The following is a 25,557-nucleotide window of genomic DNA, read 5'->3' on the forward strand; positions in this document are numbered from 1 at the left end:
CCCCGCCCCGACCTGCTTGTTGGCCTCATCGAAGAAGACGCAGTTGACGGGATTGGCCTTTTCGAAGTGCACCGGCTGCTCGCACAGCTCCAGGTAGTAGTCCTCGTCCTCGCTCATCTCGGCGGGAGGCGGCCCCGCTGGGGCTCCGGGGCCCGGGCCGGTCCTGCAGCGCGGCGGAGCCCGCGGAGCGGGGCGGCGGAGCCCGCGGAGCAGGGGCGGCAGGGGCAGGGGCAGGGGCGGCGGCGGCGGCGGCGGCGGCGGCGGCGGCGGCCCCGGCTCCGGGAGGGGAGGCCGCTTCCTGGTGCCGCGGCCCCGCCCCGCGCCACGTGACCCCGGCCGGCTCCGCTCTTAAAAGGGCGAGGGCGCGGCGGCCAGCCGCGGGCCCCACGGCCGGGCGGGAAGCCCCGGGGCCACGAGGGCTGCGCCCTGCCCCCGCCCGGCCTTGCCGAGTGCCCGCGGTGCCCCGGGCAGCAGGCATGCCAAGGGGGCCGGGAGCCCCGGACAAAATACAGCGCCCGTTCCTTTTACAAACACGCGTGCAGGGGCCGCCGGACGCCGGAGGACCTGGGTTCTCGGACACTCGTTACCCAGCCCGGTGGCCTTGGGCGAGACACTTAGCCCCATTGCCTAGCAAAACCGAAAAAAAAAAGTTCGCATTCCTAGCGAAGTCCTCTCAGGGTTAAAAGTCATTAAAAGAAGAGAAGCCAGACTGTTGCCCTTGGGCTGTATTTGGGAGAGGCCTCAGCCGGGCATCCCAGCCCCGCTCCCAGGCTGCTGGGGAGGGGGACAGTGCAGGAAGAGGCCTGGCAGCCTCAGCTGGCACCTGCCCACGTCGCGCTGCAGGGCACCGGCCCGCCGCTCCTGTAGGGTAAGTGCTGAGCTGAGGAGGCCTTGCACCCTCCCACGGTGCCAGGAGGTCGGCAGGGACCACCCACACCCTCCCCAAATGGATGCCGAGGGAACGGTGGATGAAAACCTTGTGTTCTTCTGGTGGCTGGGTAGATTTTTCAAGTAAAGATTGTAACTCTGAAAAGCTTAACCACTCAGGTTGGAAGGGAGGGGGAAATCCGGCTAGGCCGTATCATCCTGCTTGACCTTCACCTTGGGGCAGCTCCTCACTCCTCACTACCTTTGGGAGACTTGGAGTATGCCCCTTTCTCCAAAAAAGCTAAAATAAGCTGTCCTTTTTGATCAAAGGAGAATATTTTTTTTAAGTGGATTTTTATCCCACACAGGAAGATCGGATAAGCTCTTCATAGTATAGGCACTAAAACATGTCTGTTGAATTAAACAGAATAGACTCCATCTCTATAGTCTATCCTCCCCCGAATTCCAGATCCCTCTCACCAGTTGGCTGTCAGACATTTCAAACTGGTTGTCCCATAAACAGCTCGTAACTCAGCACATCCGAAACCAAACTCACTCCCCTGTTCCCAACTTCCCTACTTCTGTGAAAGACAGCACTCTTCCAGTCTCCTTGGTTTGTAACCTTGGTGTTCTATCTTTACTCCCCACCCTTCCTCAGGTGGCCAATTCTTGCTGCCTCTAGTGCCACATCATCTGACCCTTCCTTCTCCTCCACTCACACAGCCGCCACTCCTCATCTCCTCTCACCCAGGTTATTACAACAGCCTCCTAATTGGGATCTCCTCCCTCTACATCCACTCTACATACTGTTGCCAATGTTATTTACCTTAAATAAAGATCTGATCATGTCATTCTCTTCCTCAATAAATTCTGCTTGATAGGAAGTCCTGAAAACTGTTCAATGGAAAGATGGCTCTCAGACGCTCTTTGGAAAGGCAAAGAAGGGAACTGGTTCCTAGTGTGTCCAAGGGCAACATGAAACCTCATGATAAGCATTTGCCAAAAGACTGACATGAAAATAACAGCAGGTTTATACCAACATTTGTTGCAAAGGATGAAGAGATAAAGGAATTATGCAATGAGATCTAAAAGATTCTCCAGATTCAATTAACATTAATACTCAAAGACTTTAATGAAAATGTAAGTATGGGGGGGATAACAAAATATGTTGGAAAACATTATTCAGGATTAAGAAATAAAAGAGACCAAGTACTTACAGACCTACAAGAAGGAATACCTCTTCAAGAAGAAAACTATAAGGTACCTGGAATGACAAATATCAAACGACTTAGATGAAAAAACAGTGCATTTTAATGCAGAAGCAGAAAAGATTGATGTGGAAATAAATTCAGAAACAGCTATTTTAAAAAATTCATACCACTGAATTATTATTAGAATAATTATTAGAATAAAAACTAGTATCAGTACTAAAATGAAAGAAAAATGAAAAAGAAGATAATGGCAATCTAAATATGACCTAGTTAAAAAATTATTGATACTAAAAAAAAATCAGATAATGGCTATCAGAATGCCATAAGAAAGTTCTTTCATTATCAAACAATTGTGACAGGATAAGGAATCTAGATATTATTTCAGTCAGCAAGTACCTACTCTCTGCCAAACAGCCAAGGGCAACATCAATTTAGATTTAAGCTGTTTATAAAATATTTTTAAATTAAATTTTTTTTCAGTGAACAAAAATCAAACTTCTCTCCTGCCACCTCATCATTGCAAAATAAGAGGAAAAATAAAATCCTTGTTGCAAATAGTCTAATAAATTCAAAAACAAATTTATGAATTGACTTAAGTCCAAAAACTTGTATTTAATGCAGAACTCCATCACCTTTCTATCAAGAGGTAAGTGTAGCATGCTTCATCGTAAGTCCTCTAGAAAAGTGATTTGTTATTGAGTTGATCTGAGTTCTTCAGATTTTCAGTTTCTTAACAGATGAAACTCAGCCTCAGGAAAATGAAACTTGGTCAAGGTTTTACAGAAAATTTGTGGCTGAAGGGGGCAGCTAGGTTGTGCAGTGGATAGAGCACCAGCCTTGGAGTCAGGAGTACCTGAGTTCAGATCCAGCCTCAGACACTTAATAATTACCTAACTGTGTGGCCTTGGGCAAGCCACTTAACCCCATTGCCTTGAAAAAGCTAAAAAAAAAAAAAATTGTGGCTGAGACAGGACCCAGACATGGTCCTCCTTGATTTCTAGTTGAGGATTAATACCACTAGGCTAGGACATGTCCTGAAGTTCAGGTGCATCTGTCTCCCTTTGCCTTGCTACCCTGAAGCCTGTTCTTTATCCTTAACCAAGACCTTGAGCACTTCCATCCCTCCTACTTTACTTAGTTCAACAGTTCCTAGTTTACTTAGTTCAACAGTCTGTTTCTGACTTACCTTTCTTCTCTTCCCTGCCTTGGCCCTACCAAGACCTGGTCAGCTATTTAATCCCTGGCTTCTCTTATCTTATTGCCAAACTCCCTACCATCCCACAACTTTTAGTTCTCTTCATTATCCAACTCCCCACACCCACCGTACTCTTGAACCCCCACTGCTACTAGAAGAAATTACATAATAATGCTGCCCATGTCCACAAATGAGCTATGTGAATAACAGAATTTATATGCTTTAAGGTTAGCAATGTGCTTTACAAACAATATCTCATAGTTTCCTTTTTCACTTGACTTTCTCTTGACTCATTCTTCTTGGTTTCTTTTGCAGATCAGCAAATCCACTGCCTAAGAGTGGGTGTCTCCTGAGGGTGATCTGTATCATCTTCTTATCTCTTTCTATGTTTTTAGCTTTGGTGACTTCATCGAATCCTATGGGTTCAATTTAACTTGTTCAGATAACTTGTATATTAAAATGTGAACCCATCTCTCTCCTGAACAAGCCTTACATTTCTATTTGCTAGCAAGACATTTCCACTTGGATGAAGCATACCCATCTCAAATATCCTCAAAACATCAAAAACATGCCCCAAACTGAATGTATTGTCATTTCTATTGATCCCTCTCCAAACTTCCCTGTTTCTACTAAGGGCACCATCATCCTCCTAGTCACCCTCATTTGTACTTCAAGTCATCCTTTTCAATCACTTTTCCCTAACTTCTGAGATTCAGTCAATCACTTGATCAACAAATATTCATTAAGTCTTGAGTGGGTACCAAAAGTTGTGCTATGTGTTAGGGCCACAAATACAAATGATAATAATATGACATATTATTATGTTCTACAAGGAGCATATATTCTAATGGGGAATTCATTAAGGAAATAATTTGCATACATGAGTACATATAAGTATATACAGAATGAATGTAAATAGAATAAACATGAATAAATAAAATGATTAAATATAAGCAAATACAAATAGTTATTTATAATTAAATATAATAGTTAAATTAGGATAGAAGGCAGTAAGCAATTTGGGAAAATCAACTAAGGCTTCATGCTGAAGATGATATTTTATTGCTTGTTTTTTCAATGGATAGGGGAGAAGTGAGAGAATTTAATTTTTTAAATTATTTTTTAAATGAATCTTTAAAATGAATAATTTTTTTTAAAAAGGTATGGGGGCAATTAGGTGGCACATGAATAGAGCACTGGCCCTGCAGCCAGGAGGATCTGAGTTCAAATCCAGCCTCACACACTTGGCCTTGGGCAAGTCAATCAAAAACAAACAAAAAAGGTGAAGTTTCAAACTGAATCTAGAAGGAAGTGATTCTATAAGGTAGAGCTGTGAAGGGAAAGCATTCCAGACAGGGGGAGCCAGTGCAAAGGTTCAGAATATACAGGAAGAAGAGTAATGTCCTTTGAAGTTGGAAAAGTAGGTTAGGGTCAAGATGGGGTTGGGGCTTTAAAAGTCCAGCAGAAAAGTCTATATTAGATCTAGGCAATAGGAAACCACTGCAGTCAGGCCTGGAGTTAGGAAGACTTTTCTTCCTGAGTTCAAATGTAGCCTCAAGCACTATTGATGTGACTTCGGGCAAGTCACTTAACTAGTTCTAGTTTCTTCATCTGTAAAATGAACAGAAGAAAATGGCAAACCATAGAATCTTTGCCAAGAAAACTCCAAATGGGAGTCACAAAGAGTTAGACATGACTGAAAAACAAGTGAACAATTGTTAGGAACTGTTAAAAAAATTTAGATGGAGGCAAAATCTGCCTCTCTGTAACTTCAACTTATTTCTCAAAAAAAAAAAAAGTCTGGTCTCTCATAAAAACCTTTCAGTTTCAAGTCTTTACATCAACCTTTTTGCTGCACTAAACATTGCATTATAGATTTGTTGGTGAAGTGGAACTTAGAAATAAACAAGTGTAGATACCCCCTCATTTTACAGAAGAGGAAACCGAGGTCTAGACTTGCTCAGGATAAAACTTACTCAGTTAAGTAGTTGAGACAGGATTTGAAATCAGATCTTCTTGATTCCAAGGCCAAGGATCTATTCACTAAACTATATTGCCTCCTTAACTCTTTAGATGTAGCTTGTAAGTGAACAGTAGGACTAATACCTCCTTTGTTCTAGAAAAGATGCTTCTATTACAGTAGCCTAAGATCATATTACATTTTTTGTTGCCATGTTATAATGCTTCTATTGTGTCTACAAGCTACTAAGATGTTTAGCTTTTTTTTTTTTAATAGGAATTGTACAAGAATAAAGATACATCCCCAGGCTATGCCCTCTAGAGACTTCCCTCCAAGTAAGTTATTATGCTTTGGGTCAGGTCATTCAGCTGGCTCTGAATTCCTCTAACCACACCATCATAAAACCTATATCTCTTCACCTCCTTATCAATGACAGGATGAGATTTTGTCATGTGCTCTGCTGAAATCCAAGTATATCATGCTAATGGCACTCTGTTGATTTACCAGTTACCTTGTCAAAACTCCATTATCATCTTTATTCAGCTGCCAAAGTGATCTTTCTCCACCTTCAAAAAGAGAACTAGTGAATTCTGAATACAGATTGAAGCATACTTTTTTTTGCTATCCTTATTTTTTTTGCTATTTTTATTTTTAAAATTTTTTAGTTTTAGGGGCAGCTAGGTGGTGCAGTGGAAAGAGCACCAGCCCTAGAGTCAAGAAGACCTGAGTTCAAATGTGAACTCAGACACTTAATAGTTATCTAGCTGTGTGACCTTGGGCAAACCACTTATCCCCATTGCCTTGCAAAAACCTAAAAAACAAAAATTAGTTTTAATTTTATTTTTTGTTTTTACTTTTTCTTTTGCAGCATGACTATAATGGAAATGCCTGACCTCAAAATGTATTATTGTAATAAAATTTGTTTGCCTTCTCAAGGGGGGGTAGGGGAGAGAGAAAATTTAATTTAATTTAAAACTCAAAATTAAAAAAAAATGATTAAAAAAACCCTTACATGTAGTTGGAAAAATAGCTAATGAATAAATAAAAATTGTAATGTCTATATGACCAAATTATCTCTCTAGTCAATAAACATAGATAGCTCCCTATTACCTCCAGAATCAAATATCTTTTTGTTCAGACATTTTTCAGACATTTCCAACTCTTATGTGACCCTATTTTGGAATTTTTTTGACAAAGATATTGGAATGTTTTGCCATTTCCTTTCTCTAGCTTGTTTTGAGGCAAACAGATTAAGTGACTTTCCCAAGGTCATATAATTATTATCTTTTTTTGGCAGAAACTATCTCATCAAAAATGCATTTTAATAATTTTATTTTTCCAGTTACTCGTAAAAATATTTTAACATTCTTTAAAAAAAGTTCCAAATTCTCTCCCTCTCCCTAAGACATTTTTTATATAGATTATATATATGCTATCTTGCAAAACATGTTTCCATATTAATCATGTGGTAAAACACACACAACTTTGCCCCCCCCCTGCAAATAAAGTAAAAGATAATGTACTTTCATTTGCATTCAGACTCAATCAGCACTTTCTCTAGCAGTGGATAGCATTTCCCATTATATATATTTGGAACTGAAGTCATTCACAACTGATGATTATTGCTGTCACTGTGTAAATTGTTCTGGTTCTGTTCACATCACTCTGTGTCAGTTTATGTCTTTATAGGTTTTTTTTGTCCAAAGCATCCTGTTTATATCCTTTTAAAAATTCTCTTTGGGATACAGACTTACTAATGGTATTGCTGGATCAAAGGAAATGCAGATTTATAGTCCTTTGGCATAGCTTCAAATTGTTTTTCAGAATTATTAGATCAAGGAGCAGGACCTGGTGCAGTGGATAGAGCACCGGCTCTGGAGTCAGGAGGACCTGAGTTCAAATGTGGCCTTAGACACTTAATAATTACCTAGCTATGTGACCTTGAGCAAGTCACTTAACCCCATTGCCTTTCAAAAACAAAAAACTGAGAATGATTGGATCTACTTAAAACTCTGCCAATACGGCATTAGTGTCCCAAATTTAACATTCCCTCAATAAGTGTGAAGATCATTTTGATACCCTACTGCATTTAATCAATGTTGGTATCAGTGAAAAGTGAATTAAGCAGAATATAATTGTTTGGATTATGTTAATGCTATTAGAATATTAATTGTTTGCCTTGGAGGCAGCTAGGTTGCTGGGTAAATAGTTTATTGGGCCTGTAGTCAGGAAGATCTGAGTTCAAATCCAGTCACACTAATTAGTTCAGTGATACTAGGCCCAAGTCATGCCCATATCTTTGCCAAGTGAATTATTCCAGTACCTTTGCCAAGAAAACCCCATGGCAGTCAGACACAAAACACACTGTGTTCCAGCATCATCTCTCACATAACACTGCATTCTCTGGCTCCCTGCACTTTCACTGTCCCCTAAGGCCTAGATTTGCTTTCCTGTTTCAGCTCAAATCCCTTTTTGCAGACTTTTCCTGACTTCTCTTCCTGTCCTCCACCTCACAGCTGATGGTGCTTTTAAGATGCTCCCATTTGCCACAAGTATCTTATATGTACATACTATTTCCATGTTTGTTTACTACATTAGAAGGTGAGCTCCTTGGCATCAGGGAACTTGTTTTTCCCTTGGCCTCACTAGCACTTAGTATAGTACCTTGGACAAAGTAAATGTTGATGTTTAAAAATTTTTTAAACTTAAGAATTTTTGTCATGTGCTCCAACAAAACATGAGGAGTCATAATATAAAGCAAACATTTCCTCAAGAAAGCCTATATAATCCTAGCATTCAAAATAGTTCATCTTTTCTAAATTAAGTACTTATTCAACTATGATCCATACAATGACCAGTTTCAAAGGCCTGATACTAAAACAACTGCTCACCTCCAGATAGAAAAGTAATGGACCAAACGCAGATCAAAGCTTTTTTCTTTTGAATATGGCCAACTTGGCAAAGTTTTGCATTATTATACATATTTGTAATGGGTTTTATTTTTCTTGACTTATCACTGAGGGAGTTAAATTTTGAGTTAAAGAATTGTGTTCAAAGTATGAGTTTTTTAAAAATGCAAGTGGGGGGGGTGGCTAAGTGGCACACCAGCCCTGGAGTCAGGAGTACCCGAGTTCAAATCTGGCCTCAGACACTTTAATTACCTAGCTGTGTGTCCTTAGGCAAGCCACTTAACCCCATTTGCCTTGCATAAAAAGAAAAAAATAAAAAATAAATGCCAAGTGAACTAACCTGGTAATACCTCTTGTCGAAGATACATTGGCTCTCAAGCATCTGATTTTTCTCTTCACACTCACAAATCCATTCATGTCTTAATAGTTTTGATAGTGTTGTGTATTAGCCATAATTATGATTACACTTGAGGACATTTGCCAATGTCTTGTGCCCAATTCAGCAGGTGCCAGACATCAGGGCATGGTATTGCCCCAACATTTTTTTTCCTTAGGTTTCTGCAAGGCAATTGGGGTTAGGTGGCTTGCCCAAGCTGAGACCAGATCTGAACTCAGGTACTCCTGACTTCAGGGCAAGTGGTCTATCCACTTTGCCATATAGCTGCCTCTAAAACTAGAAAATTTTAAAAATAAAAATAGCAAACCCCTAACATCTTTTTTTGGTCATTCCTTCCATTTACCAGAAAAAACAGAAGCCAACAAAGGCTGTCTTGCCTTCTCATTGTTATGTTGCTAGGTTCCCTCTTACTCAACAGTTTGTTTTTTTTTTTAAGTTCTCCAGGTTTCATTAACCTTGGCTTCTTTCATGCTTTGGTGTTGTTTCTATTAATTGCCATTCCTTGGTATAATACTTCCTATCTCCTCAATCAAAGGTTAATCAGTGTTCCCTGTGAATCCATACTGATCTCTTTTGTTGTTGGTGGGGTTTTTTTTTTTTTGCAAGGAAAATAGGGTTAAGTGGCTTGCCCAAGGCCACACAGCTTGGTTAATTATTAAGTGTCTGAGACCACATTTGAACCCAGGTACTCCTGACTCCAGGGCCGGTGCTTTATCCACTGCACCACCTAGCCGCCCCAATACTGATCTCTTTAAGACAGTTCCCCTTTTCCTCCTAGGAACTATTTCCTTTTAAATTTTGAATTTTTTTTTTTTGAGGGCTTCCCTATCTTTTTTGGACTAAATTCCCCCTTTAAAGAGTGGAGTTACCCCTCTCCATTCCCTGAATTATTTGAAAACTACTTATCCCCAAATTAAGGCTGATTTGTCAGACCAACCAGCTTTGATTGTCTCTGAAGTTTCTACCTAACACTCACATTAAAGATTTTTCTGCAATGTATTTTCTATTAAATTGACATAAAATGTCCTAGTTTACACTTTTATAGCATTCATTTGTGTTTCAGGTCATCATACAACTCTTGGTTTAGTCAAATCCATTAGGGATTCACTACTTATCGCCTCTTCTTATGCAAAAATACTACTTTTCCTTCTGAAGAAGGGGAAAATCTGCTTGCAGATTATTAAATAATGAAATTCAAACCTGAAGAAATGAGAAAGCTCTCCCCCCCTCCCAATTTTTGCAGGGGGAAGAACTGAGCATCTGAGAATCAAGTTAAAAGTTGTTAAGAAGGACCCACAAGAAAGAACTACCATCAGTTGAAGAATTTTTTTTTAATTAAAAAGAAGAGTAGTTTCCACAGCACACTGCAAGAATGTCACACACCAGCAATGGTTTGCTGCTCTCTGTAAAACAGGGTATGTTGTAAAACAAAAATTATGTAGATGTTAAAGGTTTCAAATTAGCTCATTCTTTTAATTTATACAATGCATTAAATAATAAGTCATCTTAAAACCCTTGTCAGAGTAGTAAGAACATGTTTCAGAAGTAATGAATTATCTATCAAAGACTGCAACTCTCTAGAATTTCACAAAAACAACACAAGGGAAAAAGGAATCATTAAATCAATTTTTCAAATGTAGTAAAGTATATTTAGATTTTTACTTTTTTATTTCTAGAAAAATGCAGTTTAACATAGAACCAATGAGTTTTTAGAATGTTTTCCAACTTTACCTAAGTTCTGAGAAAATAGCAAAGATGCAGCTAATGAACATTGTTAGCCCAGGTATTCTTAGAATCTGAAATTAGTGCTGAATGTTCTTTTAAAACTGAGGTCAAATAGTCTGTCCCAGTTTATGTAAATCATGGTACCCCTGAGTTACATTATACCTAGTTTCCTCATATGATTGCTTCCAACTGTCTTCCAGCTAACTGCTTAAAGCCACTTCAAATAAGGGGCTGACTTTCAATGTCACACAGTTACAAAATAAGTGTAAAATACTATATTTTTCAAATAAAAATTTCATCAAATATGTAAAACATGGTTAAATTTCAAATTCTTTTAGAATTTTAATTCTAAGTGTAAAATGCAGGTACATTATCCTTATCAAATTAAGCCTAAAAGTAGAAAAACCAGAAGTTAAGAAATTTGTAAAACATTCAAGTTAAACTTCTTGGCTATAATCTGTCTTGGAACTATTCAGGAACTTACAATGTCTTATCCTTGAACAGATGGGCCTGAATCAGACTTTCAAATGTATCAACAAAGGATATCCAGTTATTCTTTCACTGAAGTCCTTCCAAAAAATTTTTCATTAATCACTTTTCACCAAGGAAGACCCATATTTCTCCCTAGAACCATGGTCAAGTACTTCATGTGGGTAAGAAAAATTGAGAAACACTGTTCTAGAGAGGAAGATATCCAACATGGGAGAATTAAGAGAAGAAAAAGAAATTCTAGTAAAACTTTCTTTTTTCCAAATATAGCTGTCCTTCCTTCACATAAGAAATGTTACCCAAGTTTGAAAAAATATGCACCAAAACACTTATGCCCTGAATCATGCAAAAACCATGTCTACTTCAGCTACAAAAAACATAATGCAGCTGAAGAATTAAATTAGCCCAATCATATAATAAGAGGTAGTGACATTCTATTCTTATAGTGCCAAGCTAAAAATCCCACACATCTGGCACATGGGTCACAAGGAAAAAAAAAAACACAGAAGCACCATTGTATACTCCTCGTGTTTCCTTTTTTGGTATTTCAAGTCACCCACAATTCCACTTGACACTGGCAGGTGACAACCACTGCACCAACATAGTTAGAGGCAGCATGTGTTGGTGTTATTCATCACATATTATTGGTGGGCCTCCATCATCTTTTAAAAATGAAGCAGCCTTCCTTCCATTTTTCTGAACATGATCTTCATTCATCTTCTCCAAAGCTTCTATCTACAAAAAAATTAAAATTTCAAATGTAAAACAGACTTGTTAAAACACTACATTTGTTGTTAAAGTTCAAAACTACAAAAATTTCAGACAGGCTAGCATTTAGGTAGAGCCCAATTCCAACCCATGCCTATTATAGGATAATAAAAGGCAGGATTAAAGAATTAAAAACAGGGCTCCCATCTAGAAGATTTCAATTCAAATCCTGCCTGACACTTGATGGCTATGACCTCTGACAAGTTCACAACCTATCTATGCCTCAAATAACTCTCAAACTACACAGCTGCTGTTAGTCATGGGGGAAATGCAATTTCTTTGAAAGCAGAGAAATCAGAGTTCCAGACCACCAGTACCTATATGTCAAAAAACATACTTAATTACAGGCCAGCAGACTAATTAGAACTGTTTCATGAATAAGATGGCTTTGTTTAATTACAGTACTAGGGTTCACATAATACCATTAACTTTGTGCCCCCCCCTTAATCATGTATTCAAATCACAGATCCCTAACTGTGTAAACTGAAGGTGGTAAAACATTGTTTGTTCAATGTAGAAACTAGGTGGGCTTATGAACATGAACAGGTCAATTCATTCAACTCATTTAAAGTCAATCAAACTCCTAGAAGTAAAACTTCATTGGAAGTTAAGACCCTGCAAGGTTGAGTGATTTGCCCAAAGTAATAAAAGTATTAAGTATCAGAGATGGGATATGAAACTAGATCTTCTGACTCCAGAGTCAGGATTCTTTCCCCCATACTGGTGTTAAACAAGCAGCTGATTTTTTTCTTGTTGTTAATTTTATTTTCAGTTCCAAATATTCTCCTTCCCCTAATCCCCTCCTTTACCCAATTGAGAAGGCAAGAAATGATACCCATTATGCAAATGAGTCATGCAAAAACCTATTTCCACATTAGCCATTTTTGAAAGAAAAAAAAAACAAGAAAAAGAAAGTAAAAAATATGCTTCAAACTGCATTCAGGAGTTCATCAGTTCTCTCTCTGAAGGTTGGATAAGTAGCTAATATTTTGAATATGTCTTCCAATAAATAACTAATGATATTCTATTAATAGATAAATACTATACTATGCTACCTAATATTTTACATATTTCTATCACAACTTATGAGATTTTACTAAAAATAAATTTGCAAAACAATGGTTAAGTTTTCCCCTTAAGATATGATATAGCTCTTAATTATTCTTGAGATAATTAGTCTGAAGAGTATTCTTTCAAATAGTTGAGTGCTTACTATTAACTACAAATATCAATACACTGTCTCCCTGACTTAAAGCTGATCATTTTTTGGCAGAGAACTTGGGACTAGTTCTTCCCACATGAAACTACCTCTTCCTACTCCCTGCATTTTCACTGACTGTCCCTCATGCCTGAAACCCTCTCCATCCTCATCTCTGCCTTCTGGTTTCCTTGTCTTCCTGAGTCTCACCTAAAATCTTACCTTCTTCAAGAAGTCTTTCCTGATCTCCCATAATGCTAGTATTGCATTGAGATTATATCCTCAGTTTATTCTGGATATCTCACATTTGTACATGCTTGTTTGACATGCTTGCCTACCCTATTAGACTGAAGCTCCTTGAGGATTGGGATTATCTTTGCTCTCTTTTAATAGTATAGTGCCTTATACAGTAGGTACTTATTAAATGCTTGCTGACTTGATATAAAAAGTAGGCAATCATTTGACATACTTACAAATACTGAAACTATAAAGTGCTAATTACACATGTGAGTCATTATGTTGTCCGGCAATTAACCAGCAACAGAAAGACTACTGACACCAAAATAAAATGAAGCTGTTGACTAAATAATGCCCAAGACTTCTAGTTTTAACTCCTTTGAAACCTATCAATGATTGAGGAAAGCTTGGCTAGGGTGATACTATCAGAAATATAGATTTGAAAGCCACTACCAATAAAGAATTAATTGTGTTACATCTACCTGTTTGTGATACATTCCTGTGATGCATTCCTACAATCTCAGGTGAAAGAAGAATGAGTGATGAGGGAAAAGGAGGACTAAGAGTCTTCTGAAGGTTTAAATCTGTGATTAGTGGAGTACCAAATTCCTCCCAAAGCCTTCCTTTAAAGAGTCTAGAAGAAATTGGATTTTCTGACTTATTCCACCATGCTCTGCCTGGTTTCAACTCCACAGAAGGAGATGCCCCCATGCTTGATAACCTTGCTTTTCAGTCTCCTTTTATGTATGTCAACTCCCTACATTAGTCTGTAAGTTTTTATCTCCTGTCTTTAGCACATTACTTGGCACATAGTAGGCATTTAATGTTTAATGGATTAGAACAAAATGACAACTATTTCTAATGGGGAAATCTAGAGGAGTTGTTGGTTTTAGAGGAAATTAAGTTTTAGACACACAAAGCTTAAAATACCAGTGATAGCCAAGAAAATGATTTAGCAGGTATCTAGAAATACTGAAAAATAAGGGTATAGGACAGGATTGGATCTGTCCATTAATTCATTAATAGTATAAAGTTTCAGCAGAAAGAATGGACCATGGGTTATATTTTGAATCAACCTTATGGCTTAGTACAGTATTAAGTACAAAGAAGGCAAACAATTGTTGGACAAAGAACAGGAGTTTGAAGACTAAGTCTTGGGGGGATAAATAATTTAGGGGACAGAAAGGATGGAAGTATGGAAGTCCTGGAAGCTTTAAGGGAAAAGAGTTTCAGGGAAAGGAAATTTACCAGTAGCATCAACTATCATTGCCACCTATGTTTTGGTTATTTTAATTTCTCAAGAGATGATATGGGGAAGGAGATTTAAAATAAAAAAAACCCAACTGTAGCTTTCAGAAGTCATCTAGTCAAATCCCCTCAGGAAGGAATAAAATTTCAGTTTTTGTTATTTGTTAGGGGTCTGGAGGGATACAAAACTAAAATTAAAGATGGAAGAGAATGTTTTAAATTATCTGTCTCCTAATATGACCAAATAATTTTAACTTGTTGAAAACACTTACTTCAGCCAGGAAATCTGCTTCATTATCTGCTGTTATGTTTAAGCCTGATACAGCATTGAAGAGATCTCGTTCACCCAGGGCTTCGGTTACCCCTCCTTTCTGAAAAAACTAGTAGACAAAATACAAGGTCAATCAGTAAATTATACAAATCATTGTTTCAAGGTGAACAAGTTGAGTGTAATATATCTTCACACTTAGTCCAAATTTGTGAGGTATTATTTAAGCCATAATATCTCATAAAAATTTAATTCTGTAGTCCTCATTTAAATCTTTTTTCTTTTTCCAACTTAAAATATTTAATTTGACACACACTAACTCCTTCCCATAAATTATAAGGTTAAACTTAACACACAAGAACCCTTTGCCTTTCCTGCTCCTTATTGTCTGAAATCAAAACTACTCCACTAAAATAGCAAGACGTAGACTGAATTGACTTACTCAACTATCTGAGTCTCTATCAAGTGAACAAAACTGGGCAAAAAACAAAACAAAACCTTACAGTCTCTTCACAGCTAGGACCAAGACAAATATATTATCCCTTTTTAAAATGCTTTACAATTATTTTAGTTATGAACAACATTCTCCTTTAATCTGTCATTTATCCTCTAGTGACAAATCACTTAGTTCGCACCTGTGATACATTCCTGCAATCTCGAAACAAGAACTCCAGACCATGAGGATGGGTTGGCTCCACAGACTGACTAACGTCAATCAACCAGACCTAGTTCAAGGCAAGGCACAAGCTAATTTACTCATCTAGAAAGGAAGTTTCTACTAAAACTGTGCAAAATGACATTAACGGACTAGGAACTTTTTACCTTTCCAGTGTGCCACAGCATGTTGTACTCACTCAAATCAGCGTGGATGAGACTGCACTCCTTATACAACTGCTGCATCATCTATGAAGGAAGAAGAAGCACTCAGTAATTATATGAGAACCAGCACATGGCTATGAACTCAAATGATCTCAAGGACAAACAAGTCAGGGTGAGGAAAGGTTAAAACACAGCAAAAAGACAGAGGAAAGAAGAATATAGTTTTCTGTATCCCATATAGGACTGAATATGAACAGGTTCAGATTTATAAAATATGGATAATTTTGAAAGAACTCAGGCTCTGGGCAAAAAGTTTGCGAAGTCCAAAACAATGTAGGAAAAAACATACTATGGTTATAGGCTAACACAGTGAACTTTCTCCAGCATACACATGCAGTGCTAAAATGATTCTACTCTATTCTGGGAATGGGACTTACACAGCCCCCATTAGGCAGAAACAGGTTGATGCATCTACTATTCATGCCAATACTGAATGCTATTACTTTTGTTTTTTAAACTCTTTTCTTCTCATGTCACATTCATTTCTAAGTATATTTATGTTTTCTCTCACCAGTAAACTGTCTCTTGTAACAAAAATTTTAAAAGAAATACTTAATTCTAATGCAAGAGAATAATATAATGAATTCTTATACTTTGCTCTAGTGACACAAAAAAGAAAATGGATTTTACAATTAGATTTACAATCAGAGACTCTGTGTTCATATCTTGGTATGAGAGCACAAATGGTGAACTGTTGAATTTTTTAAGCCTCATTTTCCTCTCCTATAAAATGGAGGAATTGATCTAGATAAATTTTAAAGTTCGTCCAGCTCAAAATCTCATTATGAATTCCCCTTTCATTTTTAGCCACTTCACTAACTCAAAAGGAAAAATAATAGTAGCCCTCCAAAATCCTTTTTGCTTGAGTTTACTTTCATAGGGAACTGTACACAGGGAAATCAATTCTTTAACTAAATGGGGAAAAAGTAATTGACATTTTAATGTTCCTATCATCTTGTTGCTCAGTTTTTTTTAGTTGTGTACCATTCTGTGACTCCATTTGGGGTTTTCTTGGCAAAGTTACTGGTGAGGTCTGCCATTTCCTTCTCCAGATCATTTTACAGATGAACTGAGGCAAACAGGGTTAAGTGACTGCCCAGGGTCACACAACTAGTAAGTGTGTCTAAGGCTAAATTTGAATTTAGGAAGATAAGTCTTCCTGACTTCTGGCCCACACCTCCTATCATCCAACTTTGGCATGAAATTTCCCAAGTGTGGTGGGTACAATTTCCTAACCCCCATCCCATGCAAGTTAGGATAATTTTTCTTTTAAAAGTACTGAGATCATCCTCAAGTCTTGACTCAGGGTACAAAAGACTCAAGCTGTCAATATCCCTCCTGATCACCTGAGTACAAAGTAGCCACAGAGTTCCAAGAATTCTCTCTCTGATACTTGATTGATGGATCTCTTAGGGCAACCCAAGCAAGGCAGGTTCCTTCAGCTGAATCAATTTAGGGTCTCAATGCTATTGCCTATTGAATATCCTTCTACTATAGCTAAATAAGACTCTTTCTATTAATGATCTTTTAGTGTTTCATTTTGTTCCAATATTGAAGCTAATCTAATAGGTGAGGGACTTGAGTCAAGCCCAGTCCAGAACACCATGGGAAATGCAAAACCAAAAATATTCACTGTTCAAATAGAAGAGTAACTGATGAAAGAGTGGAGCATAGAAATATATTCTAAATTTTGTATCCTCTTACCTGACCCCTAGGCCAGTTATTTTTAAAGATATATGTGCCGAAGGGAAAAATTTTTTTGTTTTTCACAAAAAATTTAAAGTACCCCTTCTAAAAGTACTTGTAAAAGGAAAAACAATTTTTATTTTGGGGTTGTAGTACTTATGGTATGAACTAAGGAATGAGACACCACAAGTTTATATATACATAGTAATATCAAATTTTATTTGTTTGGGCGATAGAATGAATACCAAATTTTCATTGAATGAATACCAAATTTTCAATCTCATATTTCTCTGATGATACTAATGCTATATTGATTGAAAGAAAATATAAAACCACCCCAGATATTCATTCATCCAACTATATAGAAACATACAAATCTCTCTATAACTTCAGATATATGAAAAAATTCCTCAAAACTTTAGCATGACCATCAGAATGTCATCTCAAAACCTGAAAATGTAAAAGGAAGTTTTTATTGAAATAAAAGAAAATTTCAACTTACACGGAGGGTTTGATAGTAGGCCTCTTTCATGTCTTCATTGCTGAGTTTTACTTCCTTTAGTTTGGGAGCTGGGACTTGATCTTTGCCAATAAAAGACATGACCAAAATGTGTTTCTTAAGCATTACAACTTCTGGGCAAGAGATACCAGCCTTTTGCATTCTGAATTTAGGGGGGGAAAAATCATCAAGGGCAGTGTTTTATAAAATAAATCAGTACTATATCTCACCAAAAATGCATTAAAAAATATCTACTTAATATTTATAAACTTGTGCTTCTATAAATTTTATCTTTGTAATTTTTGTCAAGTAAAAAAGTCAAGTAAATAATACAAAAAGCAAAACCAAATCACAATAACAGGATGACAAGTCATCATGAAACATAACAGTCAATAGAAGAGGGCCCTCATTCTGGCCCTGATACAAAATTCGATGTATGATCTAATGCAGAGGTCACTCTTGGAGTTCTAGTTTTCTTAGAGTTGGATACATGATCTCCAAGGTTTCATTCACCTCTACATAGTTCAATGAAACATAAATCAATCATAAATCAATGTAATTTTAAACTAGCAAAACAAACATTCTGACTTAAATATTTGCAAAAGCATAAAAAAATCTTTAGTATCTCATTTAGTATCTAAATTACCTTTACCAGTGTAAATGAAAACAGATTATTTAGCCTGTAGAAAAGCAAACTAATTTTTTAATAAGTTCAATAATATAATTATATATGTATATATATATATATATATATATATATATATATATATATATATATATATGAAAATGCTAGTTGCTCTGCATTTTCTCTAGACAAAGAGAAAAAATGTTTTAGTTTTAGGAATTTGTCATAATGAAGAGGAAAACATTTCACCATGCTATTTAAAAATTCTTGTTAGGAAGAGAAATCAAGAAATTTCTTTATCCAGTAGTTTTTGAATTGACATTTAAGATGCCTAAAAAAAGGCAAGATACCCAAGATCCCTTTTGGCCTTTTGATTTTCTGTACCTTGTTAAATTGTGCATTTCTTTTTCTGCCCACATACGGATGATCTTTCGTGGATTCAATTTACTGAAGCGATCTTTAAATCTGAAATCATCCTTTATGTATTTGTCACGATTCTTGAATTCATTAAGAGTTGTTTTAAATACCTTTAGGGCACATTCTGCAGGTATAACTTTGCTATCTTCTTTCCCATCTTCCATGCTGATATAGAAAAGAAAAAAAAAGTCAAGTCAGTGTGTATTTCCAGAGCCTAAGTAAGGCCTTTTCTAACGGAATAGTTTAAAATAACAAGTCTTTGAGCAGAATAAAACTTCAAAAGAATACTTCGATTTTGAGAAACAATCAAACCTTTTTCTCTCAAAAGGTTCACAAATCTTGAATCATAAAAAAACTAAAATTAATAGACAATTTTCATCTGGATGACATTTTTCAGCAGGACTCTCTGTAACAATATTTCCCTAATGAGTCTGGGTGATAAACCCAAGAAACAAATAAATGATGTTTTAAAAAGCTAGAGGGGCAGCTAGGTGGCGCAGTGGATAGAGCACCGGCCCTGGAGTCAGGAGTACCTGAGTTCAAATCCAGCCTCAGACACTTAATAATTACCTAGCAGCATGGCCTTGGGCAAGCCACTTAACCCCACTGCCTTGTGAAAAAAAATAAACAAAAAGCTAGAATCTCATCTATTTGTTGTCTAGGTGTGAAAAAAAATAAGACAAAATGACTTTTCAAGGTACTTTCCAAACCTCTGATTATATGAGAAAATCAATATTTAATATATCTAAAAGTGTTTTATATTATCATTAGACTGGAAGAGTAGAAGATATTGTAAACATGTGTATCTTGATTTCAGAATGGTTCTTGGAAAATTTCTCATGTCTTTGCAAACAAGTAAGGAAAATGTAAGTCCAGTTCTGTGATCAGGTACAAGAAAATGCAACAGATTGTCAGGTGATTCAAATCCTCATTCTCTGTGGCTCCTCTGATCACCACCCCCCCAAACTTGCCTCTGCTATATCTATCCCCCATTAGAATATAAGCTCTTTGAGGTCAAGAACCAAAGACTTAACTTTTAAAATCTGAATCCCCAGAACTTAGCACAGTACAGGTCTGACACATGTAATAAGCTTTTAATATCTGCTTCTTAAAAATCCATTAATCCAAATAATTGTAACCAAAAATTATGAGCAATGTCAACAAGCATTTCTTATTGGTATGCTAGAAAAAAATGGTATTTTGCTCTAGGTTGGTCAATTCTTTTTATCTTTTATATACTTGTATATAAAGACAAAAGGTAATATGTAACAATGGTCTAAAGATAAATATCTTGCACTTAAGATTAATAATGAACTATTCTGGTTAGAGAGGAGTCATTAAAATGATGAGGATGGTGTTTTGTGTCATTCATTCTCCAAGATCATGCACATGAATTGGGTGGGTGGGGGGGACATGCCAAATCTCCAGCTTCACTTTCTCTTCTGGAGTCATCTGGATCCAGTGGCCAGATATATATCAGGGTGACTGGAGATGGGCCTAGATGCAAGGCAATTAGGGTCAAGTGACTTGGTCAGTGTCACACAGCTTGTAACTGTCAAATGTCTGAGGCTGCTTTGGAACTCATTCTCCTGATTTGGTCAGTGCTCTATCCACTGTGCCACCTAGGTCTCATGACAAAAAAACTCAATTGAGTACAAGATCAGTATTTGGTGATAATGTGCCCCAAATTAACTGCTCCAAAAGCTTGCTCTATCCCATATTATCTTAACAGAACAAGGGAGGTAATATCATGCCCAGAAATACTCTGTGCACTATATTTTGTTTTGTTTTGTTGGCTAGGCAATAGGGTCACATGATTTGCCCAAGGTCACACAGCTAGGGAATTATTAAATGTCTGAGGTCAAATTTGAATTCAGGTTGTTCTGACTCCAAGGCTGATGCTCTATCCATTGCGTCATCTAGCTGCCCCTGTGCACTAAATTTTAAAGAAAATATCACTAGAATGACAGGTCTGGGAACATGCTATGTGAGAAGCTGTTGAAAGAACTGGAAAAGTTTAGACTGAAGAAATACAAAATACCATTAGTAAGTGAGGTGGTGTGAGAAGGTAAGAAGAGAACACCATAGCTGCTGCCTTCCAATATATATGGAGGGAGAGAGGGAAGACAGAGAGAGGGAGAGTGTATTAGAGTGAGCGAAATATGAATAAACTTACCCTTCTAAAAGGGAGAAATGCTAATTATGACCTTCATGCTTCACTACTGTTGTTCCTTTACCTGAAGACCCTATACTTCTCTATTTCTCCTGTCCATGTTTCCCTTTCCTCTTCCATCAACTCTTCTTCCTCAAAATACTTAAATTCTTTATCTCTGGATTCAAAGGTTTTCAGTTTATATTGGACCTCAAACCCATTCCCTCCAATCAATTTAAAATGTAATTAATTGAAAAATGCTTAACAAAACAAATTAAAATATAATAGAGATTGTGGATTTGTGGTTTTCTAAATATATGTGACCACCTGCAGAGATCTGTTTCTATTTGCACTTGACACCACTCTTTTATACCATTCCTTTAATTATACTACATTTGTCTCTCTTAACAACTGCTAAATTAATTATGGTCATCAGTAAAAAGGGACAGGACAAGAGGTTCTAATGGAACATCTCTTGCAAAACTAAAGTCCTCTGGGTCTGAGATATCTAAACTCTATCACTAAATTAAACACTTTATTATATATATATAAAATCTTCTAAAAAGGTTGCCTTAGAAGTTATCTTCATAATTAAACTTCAAAGGCTAAACCCATATCTTATCACTTGTGTATTCTCAATACAATCTATTATACTAATTGCTTTAAGAAAGAATGGTTGAACCATGATGGAATTGTTCATTTCAGCAGTATAATAATCAAAGACAATTCTCCACATCCTGAAAAAGAACTGTGGAGTTTAAATGCAGACCAAAACTTACTATCTTTAAGTTACCTTATATTTAAATATTAAGACTGGTCAACCTGGGAATATAAATCAGCATGCTCCTTTTAATTATTCTCTTTTCTTTAACATGAAAATTAAGCTTTCTCTCTCTCTCTCTCTGTTCATTTTGAGAAAAGCAAAATTGGGGGGGGGAGAAGGGGGGGATAGCAGCTGTACAATAGAATCCTAGTGTATCCTCTACCTCTTGCTTTGAGAACAGTCATCAAATCAATACTAACAGTTTTTTCTGGAAAGAGACTTTATGGACAGCCCTTTCCCCACCAACACTATCTTTGTTACTTCCCAAACCTTAACTCTCTTCCCTAGTTACCACTCTTCCCCCCACTGCAATGTAAGTTTATTGAGGTAAAAGACTAGCACTTAGCACAGTAGTAGGTATATTACCAAATATTAAGACTTTTCTCTATTCCTTTATTAATGTGAGGATTAATTGACTCTCCAGAGTCCATCATTATCAGCTAAGTTTTATCTGCCTCTCCAGGGTGCCATTCAATTTACAGCCAACTCACTCCTCCAAAGCTACTGCTCTACTCTTTTCCATATTACAGAGGCAAAAGCATACCCCCAAGCTAAAGCATCTTAAAATGAAAGGCACCACATTATAGATTGAAAGCTGATTCAAACATGTCAAATGGGTCACTTCCTGCCTACATTGTATAGGATCATAGAAGCTCTCAGTAGTCACCTCTTATTTAGACTCCAATCTCCTCCAGTTCCCAACCAGGAATTCAACCAGGATTTATCAGATTTGCAAATCTTTTGGAAGCTTCATTTTTGATACATATGACTATTCTTTGGGGCGTGGGGTGGAGTGGGGGTGGGGAGGATTGCAAGGCAATGGGGTTAAATGATTGGCCCAAAGTCACACAGCTAGGTAATTAAGTGACTAAGATCATATTTGAAATCAGGTCCTCCTAACTCCAGGACCAGTGCTCTACCTACTGTACCACCTAAGCTGCTCCACATATGACATTTTGGAAAATATTTTTATGTATACAATTTATAGCATAGAGAAATTGGAAAAATTTTTTTAGCCAAGGCATTAATGAACTACAAGAGTTATATATGTAACAGAGGCTTCCAAACATTTTTCTTCACTTTAAAAAAAAGCCAGTTTCTTATAAATATTTCATTTAAAAAGGGATTTCTTTACTTTTAAATGCTACTTCAATGCCTTGCCACAGCATGAAAGTGATCTTGGGGGTTCAAAAGCCCTGTCACATTGAACAAATAGATGATTTAAAATAGAGTACACCTATGTAAATAATCCTACAAAGGAGAAAAAGGTGTCCTTGCTCCAGTTTCCTCAAATTAGAACATTTTGCTTATTTACCTCCCTCCATAGGCATGAAAGACAACAGATTCTTTTCCTGTACTAATACAGCCAGTGATTGTCTCCAGCATTCCAGAATTGACCATCTTGTACATAAGTAAACGTGTTCTAGGATCTACTGCTTTTTCCTGTAAAAATAATTAAACATGCAAAATATCACTTAACTATACCCCCCCAAAAAAAGTGGAAATATTTTCAAACTCTATTATTCTCTCTCCCACATTCTGATGACAGGTTTGGTTATTTATTTTCTTGCTACTTAAATGTATATTTAATGTAACTAATATATATTACTAAAATTTGATTCTAATTAAAAGAAAAAACATGACTAAAATATTAATTAGTATATAGATTATTTTATTTAATGTATATATAAAAATTATAAATAATAGGGAATTATAATCTATAAAGTTACGTGATTTAAAAAAAATTATTTTAGTTTTTGATTCAAAAGGCCCAGTCATGTCAAAAAAAAGTTTTTTGACCCAGTTCTTTGATTCACATAGGGAACACCAGTGAGCAAACTCCCTTTACCAATTCAAATTAGCACCAGTTCTGCAACCCAGAGTCTTAAAATTCCCTGGGGCATTAAAAAGTTAAGTGACTTTCCCAGGTTCCACACAGTCAATATGTGACAAGAAGCTGAAAGTGAATCCAGATCTCCCTGGCTCTAGAGACCAATTCTATCCCACTATGATATGCTGCCTCTTCTTTTTAAAACACACTACACCCCCCCAAAAAAAGTAAATATTCTAATACCAAAGTGAAGTATTTAGACTATGTCTTCCCACCAAAGATATAAGAATTTGAAAACACTTACTGCTGTAGAATGTTCCTTTTTCTCATGGACACGGGCACTACGACGTTCCTCAGAGTAGGCATGTTGTTTTAAAGCATTAAAGACCTGATTTGGCAGTTTTAAATCCATCCCAATTCCATCTCCTACTTGGAATCCAGGGGCAAACTACCAATAAAGATTTAAGACATTATTATTTTTATGCTAAAATATAAAGGATTACACTAAGGTTCAGTCCTAAACACTAAAGACTTAAAAAAAAATCTAAATAAATCAGACATTTCTAGACTTTCCTATATTTTCTTGGTAACAGAATATTAATTCACTACCAACTAATATACTACAAACTATAATAACTTTTCAGAAAGCCAAAGAGACCAAATGTGGCATTTTCCACACTAAAATGAAACTGGCTGTCAAACTAAAAAAATTCAAGGTATGGAATTATCTACTAAGATACTTGTGAACCCTTATTTTAGGCAATAAATGTATCATTTTCATTTAGTTCCCTGAAATTCTCATTTGCATTCAAGTTTTCTCAAGTTTCTATTGTCAACTGACGCATTTTTAAAGTAAAAAATTAACTTTTCATATAAATATTCTAAATTTCCTATGCAATCAAACAAGGTTCTAGAATTTGGCATATTTTTCTTTGGAAAAGCTTTTACATTTTTAAATACATTTGGCCTAGAGGCCATAGCTTTTTGTTGATAGTTATCTCATAACTTACATTTTCCATTCGTGCTGTATTCTTTCTTCCACAAACTACTTCATCATGTTTGGTGGTAATATCTTTTCCTTTTCCAATGAAACCCTTTTTGGGAGTAGGAACAGGTTTAGCTATAGGCAACCAAGGCAAGGGAAACAAATGATGAACAATATTGTGACAGTCAACATTTTAAAGCTAAAAGGTAGGTAAACTACATGGTAAATTTTTGTGAATCCAATGACCAAACATAAAATGGGAAAAAAATTGCAAAAAAAACCCCCCAAAATCAAACAAACCCAAGAAAGGAAATCTCTCCCTTTTTCCTGAAGTCCATCACCCTCAGCATACAGAAAGTGAATAAAGACCTGGTACCTGCTCTATAGGGATCATGCCGAGTGTCCTGCCAGTCAACTTCATCTTCAGAGCTATCACTGTCCTCATAAGGATGTACCATTCGATAATTTTCAAAGGAAATGGAAACTTAAAGACATAAAACATTTGAAGATTTGTTTAGTAAAATGTGATATGAATTTTCTACTGACCAATGGAATTCATAGAGTAGGAGAATAGTACCTTTGCTATCTCCATTGAATTTCTTTTCTTCACGCCGAAGTTGGGCATCATATTCTCTGTCAAATTCCATTTGCAGCATCTGAGCCAGCATTAGATCACTAGAAGTATCAATGTTTTCTCCAGTAACAAATGGTCCTTCAGCAACACTATCCAAAATAAGAAAATGTAAAACTCATAAAATCCTTTAAGTATAAAGATAATCCACTGTCCAGAGGAAAAATCATTTTCCAGGACAAAGAAGCGATGGTGAAGGGGCAACTCTAACTATTTATATACAGTAATTCCACATTGCAGGAGTTAGAAGTTCAATGTACCTAAAATATGGAAAATCCACATAAAATTTTTTAGCTTTCTCACCACCAGAGAAGCAGTCTGAATTTTTTTTTCCTTTTATGGATATTTACAATACCTTAATGTAAAAATTAGGTTGATATTAAACAATACTACACATATAATTTATGCATCACTGAGTTTCTAAACTTGACTACTGCCATCTGCTGGCTTTCATGTGTTATTTGCAACTTCTGCAAAACTCCCCCCAAGATTCCCATTTAATTCAATTTCTTATGCTAACCCAGAACATATCAAAACCACAATGGGGAAAGTTGAGA

General features: G+C 36.6%; 2 protein-coding genes and 1 long non-coding RNA gene across 6 annotated transcripts in view; 1 reads left to right on the forward strand and 2 right to left on the reverse strand.

Annotated features, from left to right (window-relative positions):
• The window catches only part of RMC1 (regulator of MON1-CCZ1), a 30,552-nt gene extending 30,347 nt beyond the window's left edge, over positions 1-205 (reverse strand). Inside the window, exon 1 of the mRNA XM_074200073.1 lies at positions 13-205. Within this exon, the coding sequence (XP_074056174.1) occupies positions 13-117 (105 nt within the window). The 5' untranslated portion in view covers positions 118-205. The remainder of the gene's footprint in view (positions 1-12) is intronic.
• Positions 1-18,221, forward strand: LOC141497427 (uncharacterized). 4 transcript variants are annotated; one of them, XR_012471332.1, is made up of 4 exons: positions 1-93; positions 1,749-2,007; positions 2,559-5,568; positions 15,086-18,221. It is a non-coding gene; the product is annotated as an uncharacterized LOC141497427 (long non-coding RNA). The 4 variants fall into 4 exon arrangements; XR_012471333.1 differs by having other exon boundaries at positions 5,510-5,568; XR_012471334.1 differs by lacking the exon at positions 2,559-5,568 and having other exon boundaries at positions 9,783-18,221.
• The window catches only part of RIOK3 (RIO kinase 3), a 26,891-nt gene continuing 11,163 nt past the window's right edge, over positions 9,830-25,557 (reverse strand). The window contains exons 4-14 of the mRNA XM_074200074.1: positions 24,947-25,092; positions 24,746-24,853; positions 24,395-24,504; positions 23,689-23,832; positions 22,869-22,996; positions 18,546-18,743; positions 17,540-17,699; positions 15,295-15,375; positions 15,108-15,197; positions 14,477-14,584; positions 9,830-11,488 (exon numbers count right to left, since the gene is read on the reverse strand). Coding sequence (XP_074056175.1) covers positions 11,381-11,488; positions 14,477-14,584; positions 15,108-15,197; positions 15,295-15,375; positions 17,540-17,699; positions 18,546-18,743; positions 22,869-22,996; positions 23,689-23,832; positions 24,395-24,504; positions 24,746-24,853; positions 24,947-25,092 — 1,381 coding nt within the window. The 3' untranslated portion in view covers positions 9,830-11,380. The remainder of the gene's footprint in view (positions 11,489-14,476; positions 14,585-15,107; positions 15,198-15,294; positions 15,376-17,539; positions 17,700-18,545; positions 18,744-22,868; positions 22,997-23,688; positions 23,833-24,394; positions 24,505-24,745; positions 24,854-24,946; positions 25,093-25,557) is intronic.

Source organism: Macrotis lagotis, chromosome X (genome assembly GCF_037893015.1).
Source record: "Macrotis lagotis isolate mMagLag1 chromosome X, bilby.v1.9.chrom.fasta, whole genome shotgun sequence".
In the NCBI taxonomy this organism is placed as follows: domain Eukaryota; kingdom Metazoa; phylum Chordata; class Mammalia; order Peramelemorphia; family Peramelidae; genus Macrotis; species Macrotis lagotis.